Below are 16,340 nucleotides of genomic sequence, written 5' to 3' on the forward strand. Positions count from 1 at the left end.
TATATTGTAAGGTAGAGTCTACAATAACACATACAGAGAAAAACACAACAATCATATGACTTATGACTAATATAAACAAGCACTTTGGCAACAGTGGGAAGGAAAAACTCCCTTTTAACAGGAAGAAACCTCCAGCAGAACCAGGCTCAGGGAGGGGCGGCCATCTGCTGCGACCGGTTGGGGTGAGAGAAGGAAAACAGGATGAAAGACATGCTGTGGAAGAGAGACAGAGATTAATAACAGATATGATTCAACGCAGAGATACTGAAAAGGAAAAAACCCAATGCATCATGGGAATCCTCCAGCAGCCTACACCTATTGCAGCATAACTAAGGGAGGATTCAGGGTCACCTGATCCAGCCCTAACTATATGCTTTAGCAAACATGCCTGACAGTAACGTGTCCTGAGTGTGGCTGGCCAAATTGAACCCAGCTTTCCAATAACTTTTTCTCACAGAGCCAACGGACTATGTTTTCCTTAATAAATGAAATCATCAATTAAAAACTGCTTTTTGTAAGCGTTTGTAATATGCAAAAAACAAACAAACAAAAAAAACACAAAACACAAAGCAAAACAAAACACCCGCCCCCCTCCCCCCCCCAAAAAACATAAAACAAACAAACAAAAAACAAAGCAGTTAAAGGCATTCCACTCGTTTCCTTTTTGAATTTAACATCAACCTGTGTGTCATTTCTCTTTAGTGCTGACTTCACTGATGGGCTGCAGACCCTCCCAAGGTTGGTACATTTTGCATAAACATGAATAAACCACACAGCACTTTGTTTCTCTGCAACATTTTTTTCCACTATGGCTCCAGCCATCAGTGGTCTGTTTGCTCTCAGTTTGCAATATTACTCACACCATCTTACATGCTCTGCTGTATTTGCTGCAGTCACTCTGCCCGTTGCACTCTATACGTCCACCCAAGACTTTTAGCTGTTAAAAACAATCATTTATAAAAATAAGTATTATTTTTATGGCAATTTTTTATTTCACTCAACTTGACTTCAGGTCTGTGTCTTGCCATCAGTGCACATCTGTTCATTGGTACATTTACATGCAGGTGACCTATTTAACTTTCCCCGCTTACTGCCTGTTCATACTAAACAGTCAACATGGCTAAAGTTTCTAATAACGAGATACGTATAAGTAATTCATTTGAGCCAACATCTCAGGCTTCAGACTGCACTAAAAACTCAGTTTAAAATAATTTCTCTACTCTTGAATATTTATGATATCAGAGAGAGCAGATACCCACTGATATAGTCATTTGGGCACAAAAGCTCACCTTCTGGTCCAGCCTTGTGTTTGTGAGGAGCAACCAGTGAGAAGACAGATGACTTCTTGTTTCATACATGCACTATATGCACCAAAGCCCACGATCACAGACCATGAATTGTAAGCTGTGCAAAATTAATTGCCATTTCCACGTTTACAAGAAATAAAGAGACCACAAATATAATCACATGACACATAGGTCACATGGTTGTAATGTGAGTCTCATGAGGAGGATTGCTTTTTGTAGTTGTACCTTGTCATGCCCCTTTGTTTAGTTGCTTTTTTATAATTCTGTGTCTCTGTATTGTTGTTTAGTCTCCCTGTGTTTTGTTTCATTTATTGCTCTGTTTCTGTTTTATTTTTTTGTTTCCTGTAACTAAGCCTTGTCATTCTGAAACAAGAAAAGGCAGTTGTAGGACCTCCTCAGCTGAGGTTGAGGTGGCTGAAAAAACTGCTTGCAGAAAAACAGCAACAGTCTTCAGGGTAGAGCAGCCTGTAAATAATTTGTCTTTTAAAACATTTGTCAACCCTTCATAGAAGGGTAACAATTTCACTTTATGTGTGCTTTAACTGAGATCAGCTGAGATGACCAATATTTGGATGTCTTCTTCTGATGTTTTCCTCACAGCTCATCTGACTGTGAGTCCCAGCAGCTCTCAATTTTTCGAAAGAGACTTTGTGACTCTGAGCTGTGAGGAGGACGACAGCTCTGCTGGATGGACTCTGAGGAGAAACACAAGCAGAGACACCAGAGCTGAGTGTGGAGATCACAATCAAGAATGGGGAGAACCAACTGGTTCTTCCTGTAACATCAGCTACACTGACCGATGGGACAGTGGAGTTTACTGGTGTGAGACCAGAGAGGGTCCCATCAGTAACATGGTTAACCTGACAGTCACTGGTAAGCTGAGTGTGTGGAGTTAGTGTTGATGAAGCTGTGTGTAAATGGATGAAATGCTGTAGTTTGTCTCTGTGTTGAGGTGGATCAGTGATCCTGCAGAGTCCTGTCCTCCCTGTGATGGAGGGAGATGACGTCACTCTGCTCTGTAAAACAAAGACCACTCCCTCCAACCTCACAGCTGCTTTCTATAAAGATGGCGTCTTCATCAGGAAGCAGCCTACAGGTCACATGACCATCCAGCATGTTTCCAGGTCTGATGAAGGCCTCTACAAGTGTGACATCAGCGGTCATGGAGAGTCTCCATCCAGCTGGATCACTGTCACAGGTGACACACTCACCTGTCTGTGTTTGTGTATTCAGTATTTGAACATTCAGTGTATGAAAATAACTTCATGATTTTCTTTGGTTCATTTAGAAAAACCCACCACTCCAGCTCCGCCTGCACCCACCTCTCGTCCTGGTTTACCTCATCTACTTCCTGTGTTGGTCTTTGGATCAGTCTGTGTTTTGTTTCTGCTGGTGTTACTGGTTCTACTGATGAGGGACTGTGTCTGCAGAAAACTTGAAGGTAAGACTCAAACTTCTGGATTTTGCATGTGTGGCTTAATTTTGCTAAATGGTTTGTACATTTAAACAATTTATTATATGTATATTTTTGTGTCTACATTGTGCGTGCATGTTGTCACATTACAGTTCAAACACTATGGTGTAAATTCCCAGCATTTATCATGTTTGGAATCTACAGTGTTATTTTCACTACCTGAAAACATTCACTGCTTCCTTACCCTGTTTCATATGTAGGTTACAGTAAATGCCTTTTTAACAACATATCCCTCATTTAGAAGAAACACATGGTCGCTGTTAGCAACTTACAAAATAAGTTAGTGGTTGTGTTATGAAGTGTTACTTTTATCATCATGAAATATTACTCTGTGACCTTTAGGTATGGTTAGGTACTAATACTTGCTGTGAATGTTGCATTCTAACAACTTATTATATTATAGTTTATCCTAATGTCCATTTTCACTTTGTTACTATTTGCAGTTCAGCCTGTTTTTATAGACTCTCCTAACCTCCCCTTCTTACTTTAGGATTATTCATTGTTTCAAACAGTTAAATATGTTTACTGGAATCTAAACCCTAAATTTAGAAGACACCTGTGCTACATGGTAGATTAGGGTTCTTCTAAATTGAAGGCTCTATTATAAAGTGCTAATATTATCATTTGATTCTTTTAGTTACATTTATTAAGAAAGGCCCACTCTGAGTTTTTTCAATTATGTTTTACTTTATTTTGGTTCAGCTGATCAAGAAGCTGGAGAAGATGCCATCACAGATGACACCACGTACAGCGACATCAAAATAGCACAGGAGCCTCAGCAACCAGTGAGAGAGGCCAGAGGTAGTATTGTTTTTGTTTGTCAACTTTTAGGGGATATTTTTATATCTCTGTGAGGAGCAATGCTAGTTTGAATAAATCTTGCACAAATGAGATGTGGTCATTGTACACATCTGTCCTGAGGATAAGGTTAGTAACACAGTAAAAACAAATCCTAAATGTTTGGTGCTCAGTGTGAGATTTTTGGATAAGTTAAGCAAACGAATGCATTATGTCAGCATGGGTGCTGCACAGATGCCCATTTCCTCTGCAGTATTCTACATATTATAAAACATTAATCATAGGGAATGTCTACATATTTTAAAATACCACAAAATCAAGGAAACATAACAACATCTTTAAAAAGAAAATAATAATGCTAATGTTATAATAATGATTGAAGGTATTCTGAATCTTTTTAAAAAAAAGTTTCTTAGTTATGTGTGGAGGGAAACGTGATGAAGTGAAACAAGGAAACCAGCATTTATTATTGTGAGGCCACAGAGGTCAGAGGTCACTATAATTCCTGAATCTGCACCTTAGATTGTCATGTGGGAGTATCAGGAGCTCTTCTGCCCTTAAACAATACAGATTTGTGTTGCAAAGGTTGAATTCATTTTTCTACAACTGTGTTTCATGTTGTTTGAATTGTGTGTGTCTTTGTGATCAGAGACGCCATCAAAGCCAGAGGTCATCTACTCTTCAGTGAAGAAGTTCACCCGTCCAACCACTGACGACCAGGCCATCAGACCGGAGTGCATTTAATTCACCTCGAGTTACTCTTAGCTGTAACTTCACTCTAATTTATATATTTTAATTGTAGTTTGTGTTTGTTTGAATGTGCAGTTGTTCCTGCAGCAGAGATCTGGTTTCTCTGCAGGATCAATAAAGTCTTCTTCTCACTTGCTGATTTTCTTGTGTGCCTCTGTGGGTTTTATCAGGTCATCTGATGTGATGAATCTGAGCTGCTCCTGTTTTGTTGTGGCAGGCTGATAATGATCTTGAGTGATGGTAGCAAAGATTAAAGATAAACAAAACCACAACTGTGGATTATAATGAGCGCGCACATCAGTGAGTGGCTCTAAATGTAACACCAGAAAGTTTCAGTTCAGTGTTTGTGTGTATGTGTCTACTTAACCCTGAAACCAACATAGAGGAAATGATGCGTCAACTATTTCATATTTCAATTTGTGTGTAACTTTTAACAAAAAAAAGTGAACATATAATGATTTTTTTTTCATTTTTCATCTTTTCAAACTTTAAGTGCGATTTTGACAAAATTATAATTGTATTAATCCAAATATTCAGACCAACAAAGAGCAGATTAAAGCTGTAGCTGACAGTAGGAAATCATATTTGCTGTGTTTTAAATGTTCGTCCTCCAGGGAGACGTTTACAGTCATTCACTCGGCCGTCTGACATGAAAACAGAGACCTGAGGTGTTTCGGTCTCTGACAAATATCAAAAGTGACTCAGACTGGAGTTCTGGATCTCATCAACTCTAATTCTGCTGCCATCTATTGGTAAACCTGGTGTATTACAACACAGCTGCAACTTTATGCCAAATGAAGACACTTGGACATTACTTTAAAACATCGAAATTATTGTAAATCATCATGACATCAGGACATTAGTTGTTAGCAATTAATATATTAATGATCCATATTAAAATATTTACAAATAATTAAGATTTTTTTACTGTTGTGAACTTCAGAAATCACTCAGATGTTTAATTTACTTTTTAATGAGTGTGAAGCAAACAAAACTACAGTTTCTTGTCTCCAATGAATCAGAGGAAAACTGTTCACTTTGGATCAAAGTGTTCTATAAATGTAACCAGCAGGTGGCAGCACAGCTTCAGTTTGTTCAACAACACATGATGGTTTCCACTCTGACCTTTGACCTTTGCATGGGATTCATATTTTTCTTACTCAGCCAGTGTTTGCAGGTCTGTTGAAGCCACTGCATTTTAATCCAGTCAACGCAGACATGAAAATATATGTAAAAAAAAACTTCACACACAGTTAACGTCAGGTATTTATGAACAGTGCCACTCAGTGTTTCTTCATAAACATTCATTAAATAACATAAAAGTAAATCTTAACCAGCATATAAAAATAAATATAAATGAAGCAAATTGATCACTACCGATGTTAGTCTTTTTTTTTAAACAATGTCTTTTTATTAAGAGTTTTTTTTCTTTCATACATACAAACAGGAGAAAAAGAAAAGGATTGCAGATGATCTGTACATTCGGGTTAAGTAGCCCGTACATTTAGGCTGTGAAATAAAAGGGGAAAAAAGAAAAAGAAAAAAGGGAAATAAAGAGAAGAAAAAAAGAGAAATATAAACATATGTATGATGCTTCCCAAAGTAACATAATCCCTGCCAAATAATCCCGTTCATTCCCACCCAGGTCACTGCCCTAGACCTGTACACTGTATTTCCACATCTGACATAAAACAGTTTGCTGGAAAATTCTCATAGATTTTGAAATGCATCCAGGAAGGGACCCCACATGCTTTGAAATTTCCCAGTAGAGTTCTGGAGTGAGTTTCTTATTTTTTCTAGTTTTAGACACACCATGAATTGATATAACCACTGTTTGTGAGTGGGAGGGGCAGCGACCCGCCACCTCAGTAGGATCGCCCTCCTGGCCAACAGGGAACAAAATTATAATGCCTGTCTTTTAGAAGCCAGTAGAAGCACCTCATCCCCACTGATGCCAAACAGAGCAAGAAGGGGGCCAGGGACCAACGTCACACTGAGAGTCCTGGAGAGGGGATGAAAAACATCTGTCCAGAACTGAATGAGACTGGGACAAGACCAGTACATGTGGATCAGTGAGGCTTCAGCAGTTTTGCATCTATCACAATATGGAGTGATTTCAGGATAGATATGAGATCATCTGGATTTTGAGAAATGGGCTCTATGCACCACTTTGAACTGGATTAAAGAGTGGCGGGCACATAAGGATGTTGTGTTGACATGTTTGAGTATAGAAGCCCCAGAGATTTTGTCATGTTTAAGTCTTCTTCCCACAGTGTCTTGGATGAAGAGATATGTGTTAAATTTAACATTTTATTGTAAAGCAGGGAAATCAGCCCTCTATTGGTTGGATTGAGTTGTAGGATAGTTTCTAATATTGTATGCTCTGGTGGAGGGCTTGAGCCTGAAGTCTGGGAAAAAAATAGCAATCACTTCAGGAATGCACTCACATTTTCTTTGAAAAGGTTTACTTTTTTTGTCACTGTGATTCCCAAATATGTATTTTTTTCCTTTCAACTCTGAAGGGCAAGCTGGAGAAGTCTCTCTCTCTCTGCAGCTCGTCCAGAGTCACCATGGGCCTCTTGGCTGCATTTCTGATCAGCGCTCTCCTTGTTCGGCCTGTGAGTTTAGGTGGACGGCCTTGTCTTGGTAGGTTTACAGTTGTGCCATATGATCGCTTGAACAGTGCTCCGTGGGATGTTCAAGGCTTGAGAAATCTTTTTGTAGCCTAAGCCTGCTTTGAATTTCTCAATAACTTTATCCCTGACCTGTCTGGTGTGTTCTTTGGACTTCATGGTGTTGTTGCTCCCAATATTCTCTTAGACAACCTCTGAGGCCGTCACAGAGCAGCTGTATTTGTACTGACATTAGATTACACACAGGTGCACTCTATTTAGTCATTAGCTCTCATCAGGCAATGTCTATGGGCAACTGACTGCACTCAGACCAAAGGGGGCTGAATAATTACGCACACCCCACTTCGCAGTTATTTATGTGTAAAAAATGTTTGGAATCATGTATGATTTTCGTTCCACTTCTCACGTGTACACCACTTTGTATTGGTCTTTCACGTGGAATTCCAATAAAATTGATTCATGTTTGTGGCTGTAATGTAATAAAAAGTGAAAAAGTTCAAGAGGGCCGAATACTTTTGCAAGCCACTGTATCTTGGCTAATATTTTAACGTCTGTGTTCAATAGGGATATGTGTCTATAAGAGGCACATTTCAACGGCTCTCTTCCTCTTTGTAAAGTGTAATACAGGCTTCATAAAATGACTGAGGAAGAGATCCTTGTCTGATGCAGTCCGTGAGGGTTGCACTAAGCTGCGTGAACAATAATGAAGAGAAGTGTTTGAAAAATTCTGACGGAAAGCCAACTGGACCTGGACACTTGGCAGATTGCAATGAAGCTATAGCTAAGGAAACATCTGAGAGATGGGTTCGTCCTGCCTTGTTTTAAGTTCTGGTGGAATTTCAGTAATGTCAAGTTTAGCTAAGAACTTATTAGTTGCATTGCAGTTTGGGACTCTGAGGTGTAAAGCTGTGAGTAAAAATCCCTTGTTGTTGAATTTTAACAATACTTAGCCTTGGCCTAAAACCTTTTAGAAGGCTCACCAGTAATTTATCAGGTTTGTCACCATGCATATAAAAGTTTGATTTGCCATGTAAGAGTGAACGTTCAGTTGAGTAGGTTGTGAGTAGATCAAGTCTTGTTTTAAGACTTTATATTATGCGACAAGGCTGGAAGTCTCTGGGGAAGAGTTGGTGGCAAAGTAAAAGCGTATCTCATCCTGGATAAACTTTACAAAATTTTTATCTGACAGAAGGGTTGAATTGAAACGCCACTGTGCAGCTTTAACAGGAGGATGTGGAAGAGACAGAGTAAGAGGGGCGTGATCTGAAATAACTACACTATGGTAGGCACAGGAGTCGACCTGCTGTAGACAATTAATGACAATGATAAAGTAATCAATTCTATGTATGGTGCATATGTGTGTTTATGATGATTTAGGGTACACCAAACATCACACATTCCATATTCTGATAGAAAGGCATGAATGACAGATGCAGATTTGCTTTACTCTTAGTGGAAGAGCGATCCTGGGCTGGGTCTAACCAGCAGTTAAAATCACCCCCCAGAAAAAGAGCAGATATTTAATTCGGGTAAAGAGGAGAATAGTTGTTTAAAGAAATTCTCGTCATCTGTATTAGGAGCATACACATTTACTAGGGCAATGAGACGGTTATACAGTTTACCACTGAGTATGACATATCTACCATATTTGTCTGCTAAGACATTGTGGGCCTCAAAGGGAATGTTTTGCCTGACCAATATAGGGACCCCACGTGCCATAGCTTGGAAAAGTGAGTGAAAACACTGGCCCCTCCAACGTGAGAAGAGACAGACAATATCAGAGGCCCTGACATGAGGTTCGTAGCAGTGACCCTTACCCTCCCCTGAAAATGAACAAGAACAAGCAGCTAACTCTTCACGTAACATATTTTAAGTGTTACTCCTGACTATGATAGCGACAACCTAGGTGTTGAAGCAATCTAACCACTGCTCCGGTGACCATAAGATAGTAAGGTGAAGCTGTCACAGCAGGGTGCACCGGTGTGTTTGTTATAAGACAGTCACAGAGAGAGAGGTTGCAAGTGTTAACAAAAAGCGAGGAACTAAAAACAATGAACAAAGAACACTGGACCCTTTCAAAGTAAAACAGGAAACATGGAAACGTAGACATGACACAAGGAGAACCAGAAAAACCATCAATTAAACTGCAAACTAGGCATTACCGCTTTTAACTAGATAACTGAAAAGAGACTGGAATACAGGAAAAAACAACACCAAAATAACATCAAACTCAGAAACACTGGGTCGCATGACCCAGGCCCATGACAGAAACCCCTTATCTAACTGTTAAGTTTTGAAACTGTGTATCAGCCACCAAGTTCAAATGTAATTGTTGGAGTGTTTCAGAGCAGTCCAAGTATGTAAACAAACAAACACAAAAAGGCAGATGTAGTTCAATAAGTACTGCTGGCATAACTGAATCATTGAATGAGAACAGACAGAAGGCTACGGAGAGATAACAAACCTCCCCATCTCCATGCAACAGGTATTACGTCATTATAGAGGTCAATGAGGTTAATGAGGTCACCTTCTTATTTGTCTATGAAAAAAAAATAAAATTATGGAGTTAAAGAGTATTAACCAGCATTTCAGTACTATAACATTCAGACTATATAGCTGCACTCGGAGGGGAAAAGCAGTGTTATTCATCTTGTGTACTGTGTAATAAGATTCAGCATTTATTATTTACTGTTACCTGCGCATATGTTGGATGTTGCTGTAATTTTGCTACAGCATTGTTTTTCTTTTTGCTTGCTGTTTTTGTTTTTCTTTCCTTGAGCAGGCGGTGAAGCAGATTTTCATCGTCCTTTCTCTCCATCCCCTTTCTCCTATTTTCCTTTCCCTCTCCTTCTCTTAACTTTCTTCCTAACTTTTCTTATTGTTTTTCTTTCCAGTCCCCGAGTCCAGTCCAGTCTGCCTACAATAATTTAGAATAAAAATAACTAATTCAGATCAAATAAACTATGACAATCAAGTGGACCAGTATAGCAAAAGGTGCACTTGGGAAAGTAAATGTTAGGCACATTCTTGTTGGCCAGACAGGACGAAAAGAAAGAAAGAGCGAATGAAAGAAAGAACGAAAGAAAGAAAATCATCTTCAGCTCATCTGCTCCAGTGACACTGACACCTTCAATGGCAGCACATTTAGATTATTCCAACTTTCAAAATATGGAAACATCCTGTGAGTAAAAGTGTGTGTGAAGGTGTGTATGTGTGTGTTGGTATCAGGATCAGAGAACGACAGCGTTCCTCTGTCCCAGTCCAGATTCACTCTGATCCTCTGGAGCTTCTTCTGAAATGTGAGAGGAGTGGATTGAGCTGATGGTGAGTGTGTTGAGTATTTACCTAAAAAGAACCGTATTCTCCATAATCCAGACTCTGTGTCTCTCTTCCTCTTTACAGACTTTGATAACACACCCAGGTCCCACCATGTACTGTCTCTAACCTCAACATCCCAGCTGTGAGTTCCTGAGTTAAAGCCCTCAGAGCCCAGGACAGAGCAGGAACGATCAAACCTCTCTGGAATATCAGGAAGCTGCTGCCTCTCTTTTCCTTGTCTTACGCTGGTCAGATCTTCAGACAGGATGAGGTCTGGATGAGCAGTGTTTGGGTCTAGAATGAGAGGAGTGTAGGAGACCATGTCCTTCATGTTGTTCCAGATGTTGAAGGTCAGGTTGCCCAGGTGTTTGGCCTGGTCTATCAGAGCTCCTGGGGGCAGCTGTGGATCATCCAGCAGGGGGCAGCGCTGGACTCTTTCCTCTGCAGCCTTGTAGTTGCGCAGGAGTGAGACGTCTTCAGTTTTCAGCTCCTCCTCTGTGGCTCTGACTATGTCTGAAAGAGCTGCTATCTCTCTGCTCAAAGCCTCCATCTTCTCCTTCATCATTCCACTCTTCTGCTCCTCTTCTTCTTTCAGTGCAGCCAGCCTGGCCTCCTCTTCCTCTGCTAGAAACTGGTGAAGCTTCTTAAACTGCTCCTTAATCTGCCTCTCTGTGTGTCGGGCCTGGACCTCAATGTGTTCTGCTGTTTGATCAAACTTCACTTGAACGTCTTCACAAACCTTTAACTTCTTCTTTATGGGCTTCAGAGTTTCCTGATACTTGTTCCGTAAGAATAATTCACAAGCGTTCCCTAAAAATCTGTTTGAAGGTGGATTATCCTCTGAAGATCTTCTCTTACAAACTGGACAGTCGTGTATTGTTCTCGCTCTCCACCATCGCTTCAGACATTCTTCACAGAAGTTGTGGCGACATGACAGGATAACAGGATCTCTGAAGACCTCCAGACAGACCGGACAGCAGACATGCTCCTCTAATATGGAAGCCATTGAGTCTGTGAGTTAGGCTGAAAACAGTAGAGAGGAAGTACAGTCAATCAATGCTCCCCTCCCTCCTGAAACTTCCTTTGAGTTGTGTTTTTGCTCAAACTCACATTCAGTGTGTGGAGCGTCAGCTTGAAGCAGCAGTGTTGGAGTTTTGTCTCTTGTCTCTCCTGTAGCTGGACTCACTCGGAGGAAGATGCTAGTTTGGTCCAAACTCAGTCTGATCGTCTGTGTGTCTCTCTTTACTGAGGAAGAAGATCACCTTGTTTCCTGATTTGTCTCATGTCCGTGATGTGACGGGCGGAGCTTCATTCATTTCCCTTTATAGAGGCTGTTGCTTCCCCCATAAACAAGGGTGTGATTCATTCCAGAGTTTAGTCGTTTACCTGCCAGCAGCTGTGAAACATCTCACAACATGTAGTGTGACTCAGTTTTTCACCTGTTTGTCAGCTTTTATTTTGGACTTTGTTTTTGTTATTTGTCAGGTTTCCAGCAGTGGGAGTGCAACACAGTCACACACGGCAACTAGAAATGTTTCACACAGCATTGTTTGACAGAAATGATGGAGAAATATGATTTTGTTCATCTTTTTGTTTTTATATGAGCTTCGTTTGATTTGATAAGTATCTGAGGCTGAGACCACAGGGCTGTAAAAACATGATTGTTGGGCTTCATTTCTGTACTGAACAGTCATTTCAAACTTAGCTAGTAAATAACAATTAGCTTATGTTGTTCATAAGGCTAAAGTCATCTCCCTTTGGTAATGTAAAGATAATGTGGCCAATATTAAAGTTATTATAATATTAATCATAATTGCAGCAGTAACTTGAACTCTGTGTCAAATACTGAGCGTCAAGAAAGAAGCACCAGTTTCAGTGCACTGGGATAGAAACAAGAAGCGACAAACCGTAAATCCTCTCAGTCTAAGGAGCTTGGAAAGAAAAGCGTCTGGACTTCTTTAAGTTGCTTGAATTCTTTAAGTTGCTTGAAGACGTTTCACCTGTCATCTGAGAAACTTCTTCAGTCCTCGAAAGAGTGACCTTTGTCCTTTAGATGTGATGGACAACCGAGTCTTGCCCTGTGGAGGTGCCTCTTCTATGTTGTGCCATGGATTTTTCGAGGAAGCCAATGTACATATCTTGGACAGAGACGACAGATGGTTTGAAAGACGAGTGAAAGAAGCCATCTATGTCCACTGTGAGCGACCATCTTTGAACAGAGGCGGTGGTTAAAAACACCAACTATCTGCCATCTACAATCCAGTTTTGTTTCCTAAATGAACCTCTGTCCTCCCTCACTCCCCCAGGTCTTACTGCCCGCCTACTTGCCTTCAGTGAAGAACCAGGTGAGTTTTGTACCCTCCGATCTGCAGAGAAAACCTACGCTTTTGACAAAAGGGGTTCTTCTCGTCCATGCCTTTCACAATCAAAACTCTTTACATATCTGTACTGTGTTCTTGCACTAGCAGAAAATGGCTTACAGAGGTAACATCCCCCTTGGCTTGCTGCATGTACGTTGGGGTTCTTTCCAGTGGACGAGAGGGTTAGTTCCCTGCGCCCTGAGGTAGCGGTATGCTTTATCGAGCTCCGCCGGAGATTTAACTATTTCTAGGCAATTTCTTGCCAAATAACTCATAGAGAATGTTAGAAAGGTGAGTGGTGCGCCCACTTCCAGTGTCTTCAGGGAGGACGCGGATGCTCTGACACCTACTACAGCTCTCCGGGATGGTGACTTTGTTCTTTAGCTGGCTGCTTTCTTCACGAAGAGTGCCACACATGCTATCAGTGACTCGTTGGCTCAGGTTTTCAGTTACAAGCTCCAAGGACAAAACTCTCTCGGCCTGTTCCTATAGGGCTTGTTGTAATTGGTCCAGTTTTAATTCGAGGGCGTTAAATGAAGGTTTAAATTCAGATGTTAACTCATCTTGGTGCTGCTGGAGCAGTGTGGTGATAGCCTCCAGCGTTAAGCTAGTGTCCTCCTTTTTGTTCGCTTTTGCACTCTTAGAAGCAAGTGGAAAGTGTCAAAAAGTGTTCAAAACACTAGAAAAGTGTTTGTGAGTGTTAGCGACTTAAAGGTGGCAATTGGAGGGGTGAAACTGGTCAAAGCAGAGTTAAATTCACCGTAGCAGTTATTTCCTCTGACTACTCAGGTCGCATGCTGACCAGAAGTGATGTTAGAGTCTTTGAATGTAATGCGATATTAAACATGTCAGCGTCATTAAAAGAAGCCTGTAGGTGCCGGTACAGGAAACGTAAAGGTGTAAATGGACTGGTTCTTATAGAGCACTTTTCTACTCTCACTGAGCACTCAGAGCGCTTTATACAACTCGTGCATTCACCCAATCACACAAGCACTTTATCTAAGGTCTTTAGTGCTTCTATCTAACATTCACGTGCATTCACGCTCCGATGGATGCATCCGAGACCAACATGGGGTTAATATCTTGCCTAATGATATTTGCATGCAGACTAGAATCAAACCACCAACCTTCCAGTGAGTAGGTGAACCGCCCTGAGCTACAGCTACCCCAAAGAGTTGGGGTGTAAGAGGTGTAAGGAGTAGTGTATCCTGTAAAGGAGCAGACAGAGCACTCCAGAGTCACTGAAGGTGCTAAAGGAACCAAGAGAAAAGCTCCTGATTGTTCACTCGGGGTAGAAAACAGCTGATCTTAGGTCTGTGTGTGAGTCTACTGAATGAAAGAGGTGTTGGCTCCTTGCACACAACCACTTCCTCTAACTGACATCAAATGTGAGCACTGGGAGTTTGCGAAAGCAGACCATGAGCTCATCCTCTATCATGCAGACACAGATCGCAGCCTCAGCAGTGTCTCTTGCAGAAATGTGGATCTTCTCCTGCTTCCTCATCGGCTCCATGGCCTCTTCTTTGCAAGGTGAGCTCCGTGTGTGTTCATGCTGTTTGCTTTGTTTCACTGATGCTCCTTATCAGTTGGACCATTTATAAGGAGAATCAGCACTTATTCTCAGGAGAGAAAAGTTGAGACACTAGGAAGCTAGGAGCTGCTTTTCATTGTATTTCAGTAATCTGAAGGCAGTGTGGTCTGTGCTTGATTTCAGTCAGAATCAGAAACACCACAAAGATGGAGTTCTGCACATGTTTGTGCAAGAATTCTTATTTTTTCTTGTGTTTTCACACAATGATCAAGGTTTAAGATGAAGCCGAAAATACAGTCAAAAGATCAAATATGCAGGAATAACGTTGTTATTGTGGGTCTGTATTTCTTGCTAATGCTCTCTTTGAAAACCAATTTTTCTGTGACGGAAGGTCTTGTTGATCTCTCACCTCAAACATAACTTGTTTCAGAGCGGATTCGGTTACCACGGCTCCTGTTTGTACTGAAACACTGTAACCAAATAATTTCCCCAGATCAATAAAGTATTCTGATAAGAAAATGTTTAAAATACTGAAAACAGCCCCCAGAATAAATCCTGCTTGAAAATAAAGGCAGGAAAAACGCACTGAGTAAAAGACTATAACCAGTGGAACACAAAGACATGCTGGGTTTGCTGAACATACTTTGCAGCACAGGATCAGGGATGTAATGGGCTGAATGATTTCACTACACTGACATGTGGACCGCAGCATGGAGGTTGTAAATGATATTAGATTTTTTGTAGCTTCTTAAAGCCATAGCTGTTTCGGTAACAACAACTTGTCCTCCACATTTTCATTTTGTTATTATAATAAAGTTTTGTGAGTTTTCTCTGAGAGAACTTTCTGTTGCACTTTCCAATAAGCACGAGGAGGAAACAGATGTGAGGTGTCGCAGGATGTAACTTCGTGGGTGGATGGTTCGACACAAATGAGCAATTTAGCCAGATGCTGTAATTCTACCAAGGAATTGAATTTCTACTATTTCAGCTAAGTCAGATTACAGTGATGCAGCAGCTGGTGTCTAAATTTCAGATGGCTGCAGCGATGAGCTGCACTCACTGCTGATGGCTTTGAGTAGTGTTCCCGAGCCTGTGCCATGATTCCAACGATGCAGTGCTGACTGAAAGCCTCAACCCCAACAGCATCCAATCTTAGTTTTCAGTCTTGACTCTTTTCTGCATACATACAAATTCTAAAAAAAAATCCTATTAGTGGAGAACAGAGATGGTTGTAACAAAGGGCATTGCTTTCACCAAGAAGGGATACATAAACAATTGTGTAATCGGGTCCAAGTGTTGCACTTCCCTACCCGACCTTGCATGTGAAATTGCAAAGCTCTCTAAAGAAGGTCTCATAATTTAAAGGAAAATCACTGATTTCCACGAAGATATGATGGAAGTTGTATTTTTGTAAAGAGATGTGTCATAGGTACAAAGTGAGGCATTTCATCTATGCTTATTTGAAACCATCGTGCTGTGACAGGAAGCTAAAGAGAGGCTGACAGGGGTGTGAACAGCTGTAACACCTTAAAAAAAAAAGGTTTAAAACTAATCCCAAGACAGCGAGGGGGGAGAGAAGATTACCACTGTGAAGGGGTTTAAAAATTACACAGTTCCTCTTTAAGCCAGGTGCACATTTTCCAGCAACAGGTGACCATGAGTTGAAAGTCAGAGATGATAACATCTAAGCAACATTGTCAAACATGAGGCCTGAGGGCCAAAATTGGCCAATCCGCATTTGCCCCCACAGTCTTTCACAGAATGGAGAGCCCTTCCCAAGCTTGACTTCTGTTGAGGTGGATCAGTGATCCTGCAGAGTCCTGTCCTCCCTGTGATGGAGGGAGATGACGTCACTCTGCTCTGTAAAACAAAGACCACTCCCTCCAACCTCCCAGCTGCTTTCTATAAAGATGGCTCCCTCATCAGGAAGCAGCCTACAGGTCACATGACCATCCAGCATGTTTCCAGGTCTGATGAAGGCCTCTACAAGTGTGACATCAGCGGTCATGGAGAGTCTCCATCCAGCTGGATCACTGTCACAGGTGACACACTCACCTGTCTGTGTTTCTGCAGGTTTGAATGAGACAGTTACAAAGACACCAACTGCGACGCCTTCGCCCACAGCCGCCTCCACCTCTCTTTATCTTCTGATGTGCGTGTTGTTGTCCG

General features: G+C 41.1%; 1 protein-coding gene across 1 annotated transcript; it reads right to left on the reverse strand.

Moving 5' to 3' along the window:
• Positions 1 to 7,421: 7,421 nt before the first annotated feature.
• Positions 7,422 to 10,854, reverse strand: LOC109199313 (nuclear factor 7, ovary-like). The gene is made up of 2 exons (XM_019354608.2): positions 10,308 to 10,854; positions 7,422 to 10,089 (listed from the first exon to the last, which is right to left on the reverse strand). The coding sequence occupies exons 1-2, from the start codon at positions 10,843 to 10,845 to the stop codon at positions 9,905 to 9,907; spliced, it is 723 nt and encodes a 240-aa protein (XP_019210153.2). The 5' UTR covers positions 10,846 to 10,854; the 3' UTR covers positions 7,422 to 9,904.
• Positions 10,855 to 16,340: the final 5,486 nt, after the last annotated feature.

This window comes from Oreochromis niloticus, linkage group LG3 (genome assembly GCF_001858045.2).
Source record: "Oreochromis niloticus isolate F11D_XX linkage group LG3, O_niloticus_UMD_NMBU, whole genome shotgun sequence".
Lineage (NCBI taxonomy): Eukaryota > Metazoa > Chordata > Actinopteri > Cichliformes > Cichlidae > Oreochromis > Oreochromis niloticus.